Source organism: Pan troglodytes, chromosome 4 (genome assembly GCF_028858775.2).
Source record: "Pan troglodytes isolate AG18354 chromosome 4, NHGRI_mPanTro3-v2.0_pri, whole genome shotgun sequence".
In the NCBI taxonomy this organism is placed as follows: Eukaryota; Metazoa; Chordata; class Mammalia; order Primates; family Hominidae; genus Pan; species Pan troglodytes.
In genome coordinates, this window is record NC_072402.2 from 71,929,981 (window position 1) to 71,945,131 (window position 15,151).

The 15,151-nt window shown below is 43.7% G+C and overlaps 1 protein-coding gene across 1 annotated transcript in view; it reads right to left on the minus strand.

The window, feature by feature from the left end:
- Positions 1–1,144: 1,144 nt before the first annotated feature.
- Positions 1,145–15,151, minus strand: part of CARD6 (caspase recruitment domain family member 6) — a 37,702-nt gene continuing 23,695 nt past the window's right edge. Inside the window, exons 4-6 of the mRNA XM_063811259.1 lie at positions 3,119–3,168; positions 1,960–2,035; positions 1,145–1,401 (exon numbers count right to left, since the gene is read on the minus strand). Of these exons, the coding sequence (XP_063667329.1) occupies positions 1,364–1,401; positions 1,960–2,035; positions 3,119–3,168 (164 nt within the window). The 3' untranslated portion in view covers positions 1,145–1,363. The remainder of the gene's footprint in view (positions 1,402–1,959; positions 2,036–3,118; positions 3,169–15,151) is intronic.

Genomic DNA, 15,151 nt, shown 5'->3' on the forward strand with positions numbered 1-15,151 from the left:
TTAGGGGAAACTTTGTAGTTTATAGTTTAAGCAAAGACGGTAACAGCCATTTCCCAAAGCAGATCTCCTTCTTGCCTGGGGACTAGATTGCCTTTATAGGACTAACATTGGCCACAAGATTAGAAATTATGGTTTAGGAGTCATGCCGCTGGAGGCTACAAGATTCTGACCCTCTCTAAACTGTTCCTAAGATCAGTGCTTGAGATATTTTGCAGACCCTGCACTTGATGGATCATCTAGCACCACCCAGATCAATAAACTGGCTCAACTGATCTTGTGGCCCCCAACCAGGAACTGATTCAGCCCAAGAAGACAACTTCCACTCCCTATGATTTCACCTCTGACCAATGAGCACTCCTGGCTCACTGGCTTCCCTGCACTCACCAAGTTATCCTTAAAAACTCTGCTCCGGGCCAGGTGCGGTGGCTCACACCAGTAATCCCAGCACTTTGGGAGACCAAGACGGGCAGATTACTTGAGGTCAGGAGTTCTAGACCAGCCTGGCCAACACGGTGAAACCCGGTCTCTACTAAAAATACAAAAATTAGCTGGGAGTGGTGGTGGGCGCCGGTAAGCCCAGCTACTCAGGAGGCTGAGGCAGAGAATCACTTGAACCTGGGAGGCAAAGGTTGCAGTGAGCCGAGATAGCGCTACTGCACTCCAGCCTGAGCGATAGAGCAAGACTCGGTCTCAAAAATAAAAATAAAAATAAAAATAAATAAACTCTGCTCACTGAATGCTCAGGGAGACTGGTTTGAGTAATAATAAAACTCCGGTCTCCGAAAAAAAAAAAAAAGTGGCTGTTGAATTACTAGTAAAGTTTAACTGTACACGTTTTTCTCCATCCTCTACAAACAAAAATAATAACCAACCTCTGAATACATTTAATTTTATCCTCCATATTTGATATGTATTAAGTTGAGAAGAACTCTCTCAATTCACTAAATAAATATTTTTACTGTCTCTGTCTTTAAAGAAAAATAATTATAAACAAAATGTAATATGTCACCACGAGATTTGTAAGAGTTGGACAGACCTGGTTTCAGATATCCGTTATTAATGTGTAAGTATTCAAAAGATCCAGAAGGTGGCAGTATAACAATGTTTTCCTAAATTTTGGACCCAGATTATCTGAAAATATATAGATTGTTCCCATTTTTATTTTATCTTTTCTTAAAGTGATGCACGATCATAAAATAGAAAGCACTAAGGAACAAGAGGAGGAAACCTCCACACACTTACAGAAAGAGGAACCGTGAGGGGATGGAATGTGCTCAGGTAGGGAATTAGAGAACTCGCTACAAATTTCAGCTCCTTGGGCAAGTCCCTTAATCTTGAAGTCTACGTTTCCTTGTAGGTGAAATCATATGGCAATGTCCACCCACAAGACCACTGTGAAGACTAAATGAGATAAATTATTTAAATGAACGCAGCACACTGGAACATAAGAATGTAACAAGCATTCAATCAATTTTTTTTGAGATGGAGTCTCCCTCTGTTGCCCATGCTGCAGTACAGTGGCACAATCTTGGCTCACTGCAAACTCCACCTCCCGGGTTCAAGCGATTCTCCTGCCTCAGCCTCCCAAGTAGCTGGGATTACAGGCATGTGCCACCACATCCGGCTAATTTTTGTATTTTTAGTAAGGACGGGGTTTTCACCATGTTGGCCAGGCTGGTCTCAACTCCTTACCTCAAGTAATCCACCTGCCTCAGCCTCCCAAAGTGCCAGGATTACAGGCATTAGCTACCGCACCCAGCCCAATCAATATTATTTTAGGCAGTTCTATAGGGAACTACTCCAAGACTTAGAATAAAATTATTGTTTAGGAAACAATGAAATAAAAGCCTCATACTTATATAATAAAAACCTATTATGTTAAAGGCCTACATCTTGAAAAAGGGTAATAAGACACACAGGAGAATGTCCTCCCTCCTCAAGGGGTGGGGAAAGAATTACCTAAGCAGGTAACAGTGCAAGGCAGTGAAGAGAAAAAAAGGTCTCCAGCTGGTATGATGCTCTGAAAAGTCTTCACCTAAAATGAAAGGAAATAATTTGATATTTGAAGGAGAAGAGAAAAGGTATTTCAGAGGTAGGAGTGGTACAGCTCTGGGTGTGTTTGGAAGGCCATCAATGAATAATTTGACTTCTCTAGAAATTAGGTAAATAGGCAGGGCGCTGTGGCTCACACCTGTAATCCCAGCACTTTGGGAGGACGAGGCGGGCAGATCACAAGGTCAGGAGATTGAGACCATCCTGGCTAACATGGTGAAACCCCGTCTCTACTAAAAAATACAAAAAATTAGCTGGGCGTGGTGGCGAGTGCCTGTAGTCCCAGCTACTCGGGAGGCTGAGGCAGGAGAATGGCGTCAACCCAGAAGGTGGAGATCGCAGTGAGCCGAGATCACGACACTGCACTCGAGCCCGGGCGACAGTGCAAGACTCTGTCTCAAAAAAAAAAAAAAGAAATTAGGTAAATAGATAAATTAGAGTTGCATTACAGAGAGGCACAGATCAGGGCTAATAGTTACTGACTACATGCCAGTGCTTCTCAAACTTTAGGTGAACAAGCAACCTCCAGCTATCATTCACATGGAGATTATTATTTAAATCATAATCTGGGATGTAGCCTGAGAGTTGTTAGATATGAGTTCTAAATTTCTCTTCAAAGAATCAATATGTCAGTATGTTCAATTCTTTGCCTTCTACTTTTAAACTTAATTTCCTCATAAAGCAATCTTTTTCGATTACCTGCTCCACCCTGATTCATTCTGATTACCTGCTCCACCATGACTCATTCTGATTACCTGCTCCACCCTGACTCACTCTGATTACCTGCTCTGCCCTGACTCATTCTGATTACCTGCTCCACCCTGACTCACTCTGATTACCTGCTCTGCCCGGACTCATTCCCCACCCTGACTCATTCCGATTTCCACTCTGCCATAACCATTTTTCCCACCATACCACTCACCCTGTCACTCTTTAAATTAGCCAATCGGAATTAGTTTAGCCAGTGCGGTCTAACCCTAGCCAACAGGGGAACGACACAGCAGCAGGGGCCACATGCCTCAGGAATAAGAACCCCTTCCCCTCCCTTGTCCAGCTGTGCACTCACCATTGCTCCATCTGTGAGGGTGCACCCTTCTATAGGAGTAAATTGCCTTGCTGAGAAGAAAAAAAGAAAATTTTATATTTGAGTGCTATTTATTTTGTGGCACCAAAACTTTATTTATAACAGAGTCTATGTTTCTAAAAAGCTCCCAGGTGATGTCAATGCTGCTGATCTGAGGACCACATTTTGAGTAGTGAGACTATAAATGAAAAGACCCTAAACATTTGAACAAGTTATAAAAGAATCTGAATGTGGTGACAATTCATCTAGAGACAAGATTCAGGTTTGATTGAAATAACGAACATGGAGTAAAACACGATATAAATGTTTTCATGTTGGGTACTAAAGGACCCATGAAACTTATAATTTGAGATGTTGGGAGAAGAAAACTACAGGCATATAAATAAACCAAAAAAAAAAGGCAAATGTAGAAAGTTATATGCAGAGAATTTGCATAAGGTGATGTAATAGTGAATGAGAGGGTAGATACTCTAAAGGGAGTGGTCAGGGAAATCTGAATGACAAGAAAAATGAATCTGAAATATGTTATCTGAATATTAATGACAAGGAGGAGCAGATCATGCCAAAATAGGAGCAGAAAAGCATTTTATTTTTTTTTTATTTTTGAGATGGAGTTTTTGCTTGTTTGTTTGTTTTTTGAAAACAAAGCAAACTCTGTGGCCCAGGCTGGAGTGCAGTGGTGCCCTCTTGGCTCACTGCAACCTCTGCCTCCCGGGTTCAAGTGATTCTCCTGCCTCAGCCTCCTGAGTAGCTGGGATTATAGGCACGCGCCACCACACCTGGCTAATTTTTGTATTTTTATTAGAGATGGGGTTTCACCACGTTGGTCAGGCTGGTCTCGAACTCCTGACCTCATGATCCACCTGCCTCGGCCTCCCAAAATGCTGGGATTACAGAGGTGGAGTTTCACTCTTGTTGTTCAGGCTGGAGTGCAGTGGCATGATCTTAGCTCGCTGCAACCTCTGCCTCCCAGGTTCAAGCAATTCTCCTGCCTCAGCCTCCCAAGTAGCTGGGATTACAGGCTCGTGACACCATGCCCAGCTAATTCTGTATTTTTAGTAGAGACGGGGTTTAACTATGTTGGCCAGGCTGGTCTCGAAATCCTGACCTCAGGTGATCCACCCGCCTTGGCCTCCCAAAGTGCTGGAATTACAGGCATGTGCCACCGCACCCAGAGGGGAGAACATTTTAGATGGAAGTCTTGTTTTGAGAAGACTGTGAATGCAATGTGGCTAGATTTTATGAATAAAGGGATGAGTGGTATGAGATGCTGCTTGGAGACACATTCAGTCCAGGTCAGGTATGTAGTGCTTTGTTTTTGGTTTGGTGGGTGGGGGCTGGGGGCTGTTTTTTGTTTGTTTGTTTGTTTTTGAGACAGGGTCTTTGCTCCAGGGTCAGGCTGGAGTGCAGTGGTGCAATCATGACTCACAGCAGCCTTGACCTCCTGAGCTCAAGTGATCTTCCTACCTCAGCCTCCCAAGTAGCTGGGACTACAGTCGCATGCCACCATGCCCAGCTAATTTTTTTTACTTTCTGTAGAGATGGGGTTTCGCCACGTTGCCAAGGCTTGTCTCAAACTCTTGGGCTCAAGCCATCCACCGTCCTAGGTCTCCCAAAGTGCTGGGATTATAGGCATGAGCCACTGCACCCAGCCCGTTTAGTGTTTTGCAAATTAAACTGTAGAATTTGGATTTCATTCTAAGTGCAATTAGTTGCCACTAGATAGTTTTAATTAAGGAATATATAAGTGATGTGATTTAAAACTTTTTAGAAATTATTTTGACTTGAAAATACTAATCAATCTTAACATGACTTGTGCCGCCTGATGTCATGCAATAGGAAAAGCCCAGTACAACCTATGAGGTATTCTTTCCAAATGAATTGAACCCGGATCTTATTAAGCCTCAAGCTCTACCTACCAGTTTACAGAAAATTTAGAGGTTAGAAGAACATGTTTAACAACACTACAAGGAATCAATTAGCTAGATACAGAAAGTGGAGTATTCTACAGGATAAATAACATTTTATTTTCCAAAAACAAATGGATAAAATGGGTATACTAGTATAGTCTTACAAAATACAACAACAAAAAAAAAGCTAGAGAGGCATACCAACCAAATGCCATGTGTTTAATTTAATGATAATTAAATAACAAAGCATATATTGAGAAATAATTGATCATTTTTAGGTGTAATTATTCCATACTGGTTTTACTCTTTAAAATTCATACCTGTTGGAGATATCTACTGAAACATTTATGGTTGAAATGATATATCTTGGATTTGCTTTAAAATACTTAAAAGAAAAAAAAGAAAATGTGTTATTGGGAAAATAGATAAAGATGGGGAAATTATTGATAACTTTTGGAACTGCTGTGGTAGCATAAAGAAAAGTGATAAACTATTCTATTTATGTGTGTGGAGTTTTTTGTGTTTTTGTTGGTGGTAGTGGTGGTGGTAGTTGTTGGTTTTGTTTTGTTCTGTTCTGTTTTGTTTTTCTTTCTTTTTTTTTTTTTTTTTGTTTGAGACGGAGTCTCGCTCTGTCACCAGGCTGGAGTGCAGTGGCATGATCTCGTCTCACTGCAACCACCGCCTCCCAGGTTCAAGTGATTCTCTTGCCTCAGCCTCCCAAGTAGCTGGGACTACAGGCACATGCCACCATGCGCAGCTAATTTTTGTATTTTCAGTAGAGACGGGATTTCACCATGTTAGCCAGGATGGTCTCAATCTCTTGACCTCATGATCTGCCAGCTTTGGCCTCCCAAAGTGTTGGGATTACAGGCGTGAGCCACCTCACCCACCCTCTGTTTTGTTTTTCTAATACAGGGTCTCACCGTTGCCCTGACTGGAATGCAGTGGTGCAATCATAGCTTACAGCAGCCTCAAACTACTAGGTTCAAACAATCCTCCCACCTCAACCTCCCAAGTAGCTAGGACTACAGGAACATGCCACAACTTCTGGCTAATTTTTTATATTATATGTATGTTTTTAAATTTCCCCGTGTATACACACATACCTCACTCTGGTTGAAATGCAGAGAATGGGTTGCAGGGAGGCAATAGTGAAAGCAGGGATGGCAGTTAGAACACTGTTGCAGTGGTCCATGTACGAAGAGCCGGTGGACTAGACTAGTGGTGGTGGTGGAGATGTTAAAGAAGTGGATGGTCTCAAAATATACTAGGGAAATTAAATTGACAAGACTTCTTGATGATTTGGGATGGGGTTGAAGTGAGTTGGAAAAGAAAGGGAAGATGCACTTTCAAGATAATTTCTGAATTTTTAGCATTATTTTGACAGGTTGTGGGGAGGCTGGGGTGCAGGGTTAGGAAGAGTTCTATTTTGTCCATGGTAGTTTTGAGATTCCTATCAAGAGCCTTTTTTGGAAATGCAAGATAAACTATTGGGTGGAATTTGCAGCACAAGTCAGGACTAGAAGTGTAGATCTGGAGGTGAGTCTTGCAGATAATATTTACAGTCAGGCCACTGGGGGATATCACTGAAGAAGTGGAGAAATAGAGAAGGAACCTCAGAATAGATGCTAGAGACTGAGCACAGGAGAATCCAATGGAGCATCAATGTGCCCATCTGTATAGCAGAATTGTAATAGGGCTATCAAAAGGGTTGCGCGTGATTTTGTATGCAAAGCCCTCTGTGGCACATAGTAAATGTTCAATAGCCATTATTCATCTTTGACCCATTCATTTTTAGCAAATAACCTCTCCTCTTACTTCCCTGAGAAAAACAGGAAGCAAAGACCTGCAGGAGGCAGCTCCATCACTTTCCTTCTCCCCAACACTCAAACTCACTTGTAAGTCTATCATCCATCTCCTCCTCCTTTCAGTATCAGAAGACAAATTCCCTTTCCTTTTCTAAGTTCATTTTTTTCAACAGGCTGTCAATTCTATTCCTTCCACCTCTTCTGAGATGTTGCCCTACCGATTATGACATTCTGTCTTACACTTTCCCTTCCTCTCCCTTTCTAGCTTCTTCCTTTCAGCCTATAAGTATATGACTTCATTCTATCTTCTTGCTTTTTTGTTTTTGTTCTCATTTTTGTTTGAGACAGGGACTGGCTTTGTCACCCAGGCTTGAGTGCAGTGGGGTGATCTTGACTCACTGCAACCTCTGCCCTCAGGATTCAAGTGATTCTCATGCCTCAGCCTTGCGAGTGGCTGGGATTGCAAGCATGTGCCACCATGTCTGGCTAATTTTTTGGTAGAGACGGGATTTCAGCATGTTGCCCAGGCTGGTCTCGAACTCCTGGCCTCAAGCGATCTGCCTGCCTTGGCCTCCCAAGGTGCTGAGATTACAGGTGTGAGCCACTATGCCTGGCCACTTTTGCTCATTCTTGTGCTGAGGCCATAACAGTCCTTTCTTTGAACTGATCCCCATCATTTTCAAAAATTGCAACCATATTTGTGAAAACTAACAATAGGTCTCAGGTTAGAATTATGGGAAGGGCCTGACCTTTGCTAAAGAATAAGCATAGTTAAATAATGACCTGCCACTGCCTAGCTTGCTTTTTTTTTTTTTTTGAGACAGAGTCTCTCTCTGTCGCCAGGCTGGAATGCAGTGGCACCATCTCGGCTCACTGCAGCCTCTACCTCCTGGGTTCACACCATTCTCCTGCCTCAGCTTCCGTGGTAGCTGGGATTGCAGGCGCCTACCACCACGCCCGGCTAATTTTTGTATTTTTAGTAGAGATGGGGTTGCACCATGTTGGCCAAACTTGTCTCAAACTCCTGAACTCAGGTGATCCTCCCGCCTCTGTAGCAGGACAAGCCACAGACAAAACTCCTCAGACACCGAGTTAAAGAAGGAAGAGGTTTATTCGGCCGGGAGTATCAGCAGGACTCCTGTCTTAATAGCCGAGCTCCCTGAGTGAGCAATTCCTGTTCCTTTTAAGGGCTCACAACTCTAAGGGGGTCCACGTGAGAGGGTCATGATCTATTTGAGCAAGCAAAGGGTACGTGACAGGGGCTGCATGCACTGGTGGTCAGAGTGAAACAGAACAGAACGGGAGGTTTCACAATGTCCTTCCATACAATGTCTGGAATCTATAGATAACATCAGTTGCTAGGTCAGAGGTCGAATTTTAACTATCAGGCTTAGGTCAGGCAGGCCCAGGCCTGGTTTCAAGTCTGGTTCCTTGGTTTCGGGTCTGGTTCCTAGGCGCCAGGCTACCTGCCTTTAGTTTCGCTTCTCTTTCCTTTTCTGAGTATAAAGCAATATAAAACAATATGAGAGGGTCTATCTCTCTTCTCTCACCTCAGCCTCCCAAAATGCTGGGATTACAGGCATGAGCCTCTGTGCCCGGCCTCTAGCTTGCTCTTCTATAAGTTGCTTACTGCCCCAGAGTCATGTAACCAGAGACTGCAATATTTATAACTTCCCCCACTACTCCTATAGATAACATCACTATTAGAAAACCTAAAGAAATGGTCTTTGAGATATTTTTCCAGTTTAGCATTTTGGCAGACTAAAAAGACATCAACAGGCCTTCAGACCCCCTCCCATGACCTGAATCAGCAGCGTGAAGACAATTTAGATTGTCTGTGATTTCATCCCCTGCAATCAATTGTTTCAGTTCCCCAGCCCCCTGCCCACCAAAGTACGCTTAAAAACCGTAGCCTCTGCCAGGTGTGGTGGCTCGCACCTGTAACCCCAGTACTTTGGGAGGCCAAGGTGGGTGGATAGCTTGAGCCCAGGAGTTTGAGACCAGCCTGGGAAACATGGCGAAACTCCATCTGTATACAAAAATACAAAACTTAGCTGGGTGTGGTGCCACACGCCTGTAGTCCCAGCTATTCAGGAGGCTGAGGTAGGAGGATAGCTTGAGTCCCGGAGGGCAAGGCTGCAGTGAGCCATGATTGCACCACGACTGCACTCCAGCCTGGAAGACAGAATGACACGCTATCTCAAAAACAGACAAAAAAACCAAATCCCACCCCCTAGCCTCTGAATTATTGGGGAGGTGGATTTGAGAAATTTCTCCCACCCTCAAGCTTGGCTGGCCCTGGGATAATTAAACTTTCTTTGCTGAAAAACCTGCTGTTCTCGGTGCATTTGTTTTTTTCAGGCAGCTGGCAAGAAGAACCTGTCAGGTTGTAATAGCAGTATAAAGGAAAATAAAAAACCTCAGGAGATTCAACCTCCTTATGCCAAAGGGAAAGTAAAGCCTGGAGGCTGAGTCATGCAACGCCCTCTTCCAAATGAATAGCTGTTACTAGCACTATGCATCTGCCAGATTGCTGCAGAAAGGTAAAAACCCCAGGCATCTGGGAATGACAGCCCTCACAGATCATTCATATGTAAATTCTTTTCTGGCCTCCCATAAACAAGGACACGCCAATTGTAACTTTCGATTTGCCATTTAAGTTTAGCTCCTAAAACTAAAGTCTGTTCAATTCTACACTGATAATGTCAATTACAAGCCTTATCTTTTCAGATGTGGAACAAAGACAAGAAGAGATCAATCATTCTTCCACTCACCCAGATTGGTCTGCGTAATCGATTCTTTGCTTACTCCCTTTTTTTAATTCAGACATTCACCTTATCATATATAAAGTGTAGATTTACTGGGCACTAGCTAAAGTCTCACAAGAATGTAGCCATTTGCCTTACTGCCTACCTGTCCCTCTTCCTAGATGCTCTCCCCTCCTGTATAAATGTAGAAATACTAAACTTCCCGAAAACATCTTTGGAAAGAACAGCCACAGATGTGTCTGTAGCTTGTGCTTTTCTCAGGCACACCATAAAGCTGGCTTAATAAACCTCGATTGATTGAGATCCTTGCCTTGGTCACTCATTTGGGTTATCAGTAGCAATGGTGAACACTAAAAAAAAATCACAGTTGTGGACATGAAGAATTTTTTTTTTTAACTAGAGCTTTGTGCATGCATTGAGCATTTTATGTTCCCATGTATCATTAAACACTGTTCTTTGCTTGGTGACAATAATCATTTTATAATGTATTATTCTCATATAAAGAGAAAAATAACGGACAGTGCTTTTGCTTCCTAGGGGCTCCAAAAACATTAGCCAGCTGTATCAAATAAGTCAGAAAAATCAGTAAGATAATAACAGATGTGTCTCCTTGCATTGTGGTCATTGTCAGTACATTTAAGGAAGAAAAGGACACAGAAGCCAGGCTGAGAAGGGCTGAGGTGTGAATGGGAAGTGTGGAAGTGGACATTTATGAAATTTGATTGAGAAGGAAAGGGCTGTAGGGCCAGGAAAGGTTTTTCTTCCTTTCTTCTTTTCCCTTCTTCCTCATTCCCTTTCTTCTTTATTTCCTTTTCCTTCTCCTCATTCTTCCAATTCATCTTCCTTTTCTTAAAATCCAAAGCAACATAATATTTGGAAAAAATTTCAAACACTGTAGAAATATATGATGTAGGATGCCCCTGTAGCTAGGAGGAGCATTTTTTTTTTTTTTTTTTTTTTTTTTTTGAGACAGAGTCTCGTTCTGTTGCCCAGGCTGAAGTGCAATGACACAAACTCAGCTCACTGCAACCTCTGCCTTCTGAGTTCAAGTGATTCTCCTGCCTCAGCCTCTGGGGTAGCTGGGATTACAGGCATGAGCCACCACGTCCAGCTAATTTTGTATTTTTAGTAGAGACGGCGTTTCCCCCATGTTGGCCAGGCTGGTCTCGAACTCCTGACCTCAGGTGATCAGCCTACCTCGGCTTCCCAAAGTTCTGGGATTACAGGCATGAGCCACTGCACCCAGCCGCTAGAGGAGTTTTTAATATTGGCTACGTATTACATAACCTGGGGAGGTTTTAAAAAAAGTCTGATACCAAGCCCACAGCCCATATCAAAGACCTCAGAATCTCTGAGTGGCACTCAAATATCAGTATTCTTTAAAGCTCTGTAGGTGATTCCCATAATGCAGTCAAGGTTAGGACCACTGCTCCAGGGCTTTGTTCCTCAAAGAGTGGTCTGTGAACCACCAGCAGCAGCATGAACATTCAGCTGAATCTCAGCTCTGCACTCCTCTCTGCCTAATGAATCCTAATCTGCATTTTAACAAGGTCTCTTGGGATTTCATATGCACATTGAAATTTGAGAAGCACTTTCTAGAGAAAAACCACTGGAAGCAATAGAGAAGTTTTGTTATTGTTTTATTTAAAGATAGAATAGTAGGCCAGGTGTGGTGGTTCACGCCTGTAATCCCAGCACTTTGGGAGGCCAAGGAGGGAGGATTGCCTGAGGCCAGCAGTTTGAGACCAGCCTAGGCAACATAGTGAAACCCCATCTCTACAAAATGTACAAAAATTAGTAACCGGGTGTGGTGTCACATGCCTGTAATCCCCACTACTTGGGAGGCTGAGGCATGAGAATCACTTGAATCCAGGAGGCAGAAGTTGCAGTGAGCAAAGATTCCACCACCACACTCCAGCCTAGGTGACAAAGCAAGACTCTCAAAAAAAAAAAAAAAAAAAGGAAATTTAGCCTGGTAGAAGCAAGATGGAGTCAGTTATGTCAGATTTCCCTTACTACTACAATTTTTGCAAAGGCAGCTTCACCACCAAAAGATAGAAACTTTTTTCATTCACCCACTCCAAATCAATTTACTTACTTTAGATTGGATTTAATAATTTCTGTCAATGATTTCCACCCCAAGAGAGTTAATAAAAAAAAAGAGTCAGGTCAGGGGTGGTGGCTCACACCTGTAATCCCAGGACTTTCAGAGACTGAAGCAGGAGGATTCCCTGAGTCCTGGAGTTCATAAACCAACCTAGGCAACCTGGTGAAACCCTGTCTCTACTAAAAATGAAAAATTAGCTGGGCGTGCTGGTGAGCACCTGTAGTCCCAGCTACTCAGGAGGCTGAGGCAGAAGAATTGCTTGAACCCGGGAGGCAGAGGTTGCAGTGAGCCGACATAGCACCACTGCACTCCAGCCTGGGCGACAGAGTGAAACTCCATCTCAAAAACAAATAAATAAATAAATAAAATAATTTAAACAGAGCCAAATCACTTTACTCTTTGAAGTAGACTCTCACAATGATACAGAATGGCTGGGCTCCCAGTTAAACACCTCCCTCAAGCCTAGAACTCTGGCCCTAAGTGAAAACAGCTGACCCCGCTTTTTTTGGCCCAAATGATTGCCTTTTGGACCCACCCTGTTACAGGAAAGTGGTCCTGATCCAGACCCCAAGAGACGGTTCTTGGCTCTTGCACAGGAAAGAATTCAGGGCGAGTCCATAGAGTAAGATGAAAGCAAGTTTATTGAGAAAGTAGAGGAATAAAAGAGGGACTTGTACTGAGGGATGCTGGTTGCCCATTTTTATGGTTATTTCTTGATTATATGCCAAGAGGTGGACTATTCATGCCTCCTTTTTATAGACCATATAGGGTAACTTCCTGACATTGCCATGGCATTTGTAAACTGTCATGGCACTAGTGGGAGTGTAGCAGTGAGGAAGACCAGAGGTCACTCTTATTGCCATCTTGGTTTTGATGGGTTTTAACTGGCTTCTTTACTGCAAACTGTTTTATTAGCAAGGTCGTCATAACCTGTATCTTGTGCCGACCTTCTATCTCAACTTGTGACTTAAAATGCCTTAACCATCTGGGAATGCAACCCAGTAGGTCTCAGCCTCATTTTACCTATCTCCATTCAAGATGGAGTTGCTCTGGTTTACATGCCTCAACAGCCCCTCCCCCATCCTGTGCCCATAAAATCCAGACCAGCTGGCAGAAAAAAAAAGGAAAAAAAGAGCAACACAAGTGGCTGAACCTCAGGGATACAAGCTGCTGAGCCTTGGGGATGCAAGCAGTTGAGAGGTGAGCAGAGAAACAACTGAGCATGAGAGACTATGGATAAATGTGGCTAACTTCAGACGGTGCGATTTCGGAGGGGAGCCCAGCCAGAGACGGCTGGGTTTCAGGGAAAGATCACCTTCTTCCTGCACCATCCCGTTTCCAGCTCCCCTTCCATGAGAGCCACTTCTACTGCTCAATAAAGTCTTCCACATTCATTGTCTTTCAAACAGTTCCTGTGACTTGATTCTTTCTGGACACCGAACAAGAACTTGGGTGTCGAAAAAGGGCAGGTGCAGGAGGCTGTCACCCTGACCCTTCACTGAGCTGTTAACACTTAGCCGTCCATTAACTGCAGGCTGAGTGAAACGAGACACTCCAGTTCCTGCCCATGAAGGGGGTCAAGATCAAGGGAAAAATCCCATCTCAATAGTTACAGACAAAAATCCCTGGGTCTGGATTCTCACAAAAAGGAGAGTGGGGTAAGTATGTGAAACCGCCCAGACATTTGAAAAAAGAAGAAACACTTTTCACAAAGATCTTGTGCCAGTTCTGGTCCTCTGGGAAGCAGACGGTGAGATGGAATTAAAAGTGTAAGAAAAGTCTTTGAAGCATGAAGGGAGGATAGAGCCTGAGAAGGCAGGGATAGCCTCACACTGCCATGCGGGGCTGATACCTATAAAGAGAAAGAGAGGGGATGGAGGAATGGACGAGCTTCTGACTACAGCACAGCTCAGAGAAAGTCTCAACCAGGCCAACAAAGAGCCCCAGAACAAAGATTGCCTGGTAGAGGAGTCCCACATGACAAAGACTGGCCCAGCTCTATTACACTACCATGCCCAGTCACTGGCTGGAAGCAGCTTATGAGAGTGTGGCTTCAGCAAAGCTGCAGAGTGGACCCCCAAGGTGTCACGGAGGGGGACAGCCGGCCAAGCACACTCCTTACCACAGGAGCTATTGTGAAGGGAGAACGAAGCAACACTCTCATCAAGCAGCCCTGGACTGAAACTGTATTGGTGATATCTGAATAATTTTAAACATAGTTTAGGCAGAGTAAAGACGCAGCAGAATACTCCTTTGATGGTGCTGTCTCTTAGCTTCTGAAACATTTATCTCATTCCTTATCTTAAAAGCACCTGAAGTAGGTTTTGTTCAAAAGTAAGGAAATTGGCCCTAATCTGATAAAAAGCCTGAGTCTCCATTGTCTTCTTGAAAGTGCCCCATCCAGGGCTTCCCAGCACCCCTTGGGGCTCCTCTTCCCCACCCAGACCTCACCTAGACTGGGGAATTGACCTTACTGACTTCTTAATGTGCATTACAGGCTGCCCTTGCTCAAGCCACTCTTGCCACTCTGTCCCCAAGGCCCAGGCTACTGTTGTGTTGGGATGATATCTCAAGTATTGGTTGACATATTTTTGTATTAATAGTATTTCCTGCTTTCTTACTCCATCCCTTCATTGAATTCAATTGTGGGAGATAGGACAGATATTAAAGGCATGCAGTAGTCAAACCTGTCTTCGGGTTTTATTCTTTATCCTGATACCCAGAAATGGGGGTGGAGATTACCAAGGACAGGGACTAGGGAGCCAAGGCCCTTCAGGAGAACTCACAGCATCTCAGTATCTCAATATCTTTTAAAAAAAAATTTTTTTTTAAATTTTTTGAGAAGGAGTCTCATTCTTATCACCCAGGCTGGAGTGCAGTGGCCGATCACGGCTCACTGCAACCTCTACCTCCCAGGTTCAAGCAATTCTTCCACCTCAGCCTACTGAGTAGCTGGGATTACAGGCATGCACCACCACGCCCAGCTAATTTTTGTATTTTTAGTAGAGACGGCATTTCACACGTTGACCAGGCTGGTCTTGAACTCCTGACCTCAGGTGATCCGCCTGCCTCAGCTTCCCAAAGCGCTGGGATTACAGGTGTGAGCCACTGCGCCCGGCCAGTATCTCAATATCTTGATCTATTCTCCACTCTCTCTGCCTTGACCATCCCTGAGAAATTCATCTAGTCCATGAGGCCTAAAGACATGGCAGTATCAAATCAAGCCCCAAGCCAAAAATTATACTGCATGTTACCCTCGTAAAGTGATTCTCTCAACACTGAAAGAATGATATTATATTCCCCAGTGACACTGGGCAAGAAGAAGGAAGGATTGAGGCTTAAGAAAAAAAATCAAGTCCTAGCCATGGAGCAAGGAGAAAGAAGCACATGTTGAAAAAATATAAGGAGGTCACTTACATTTA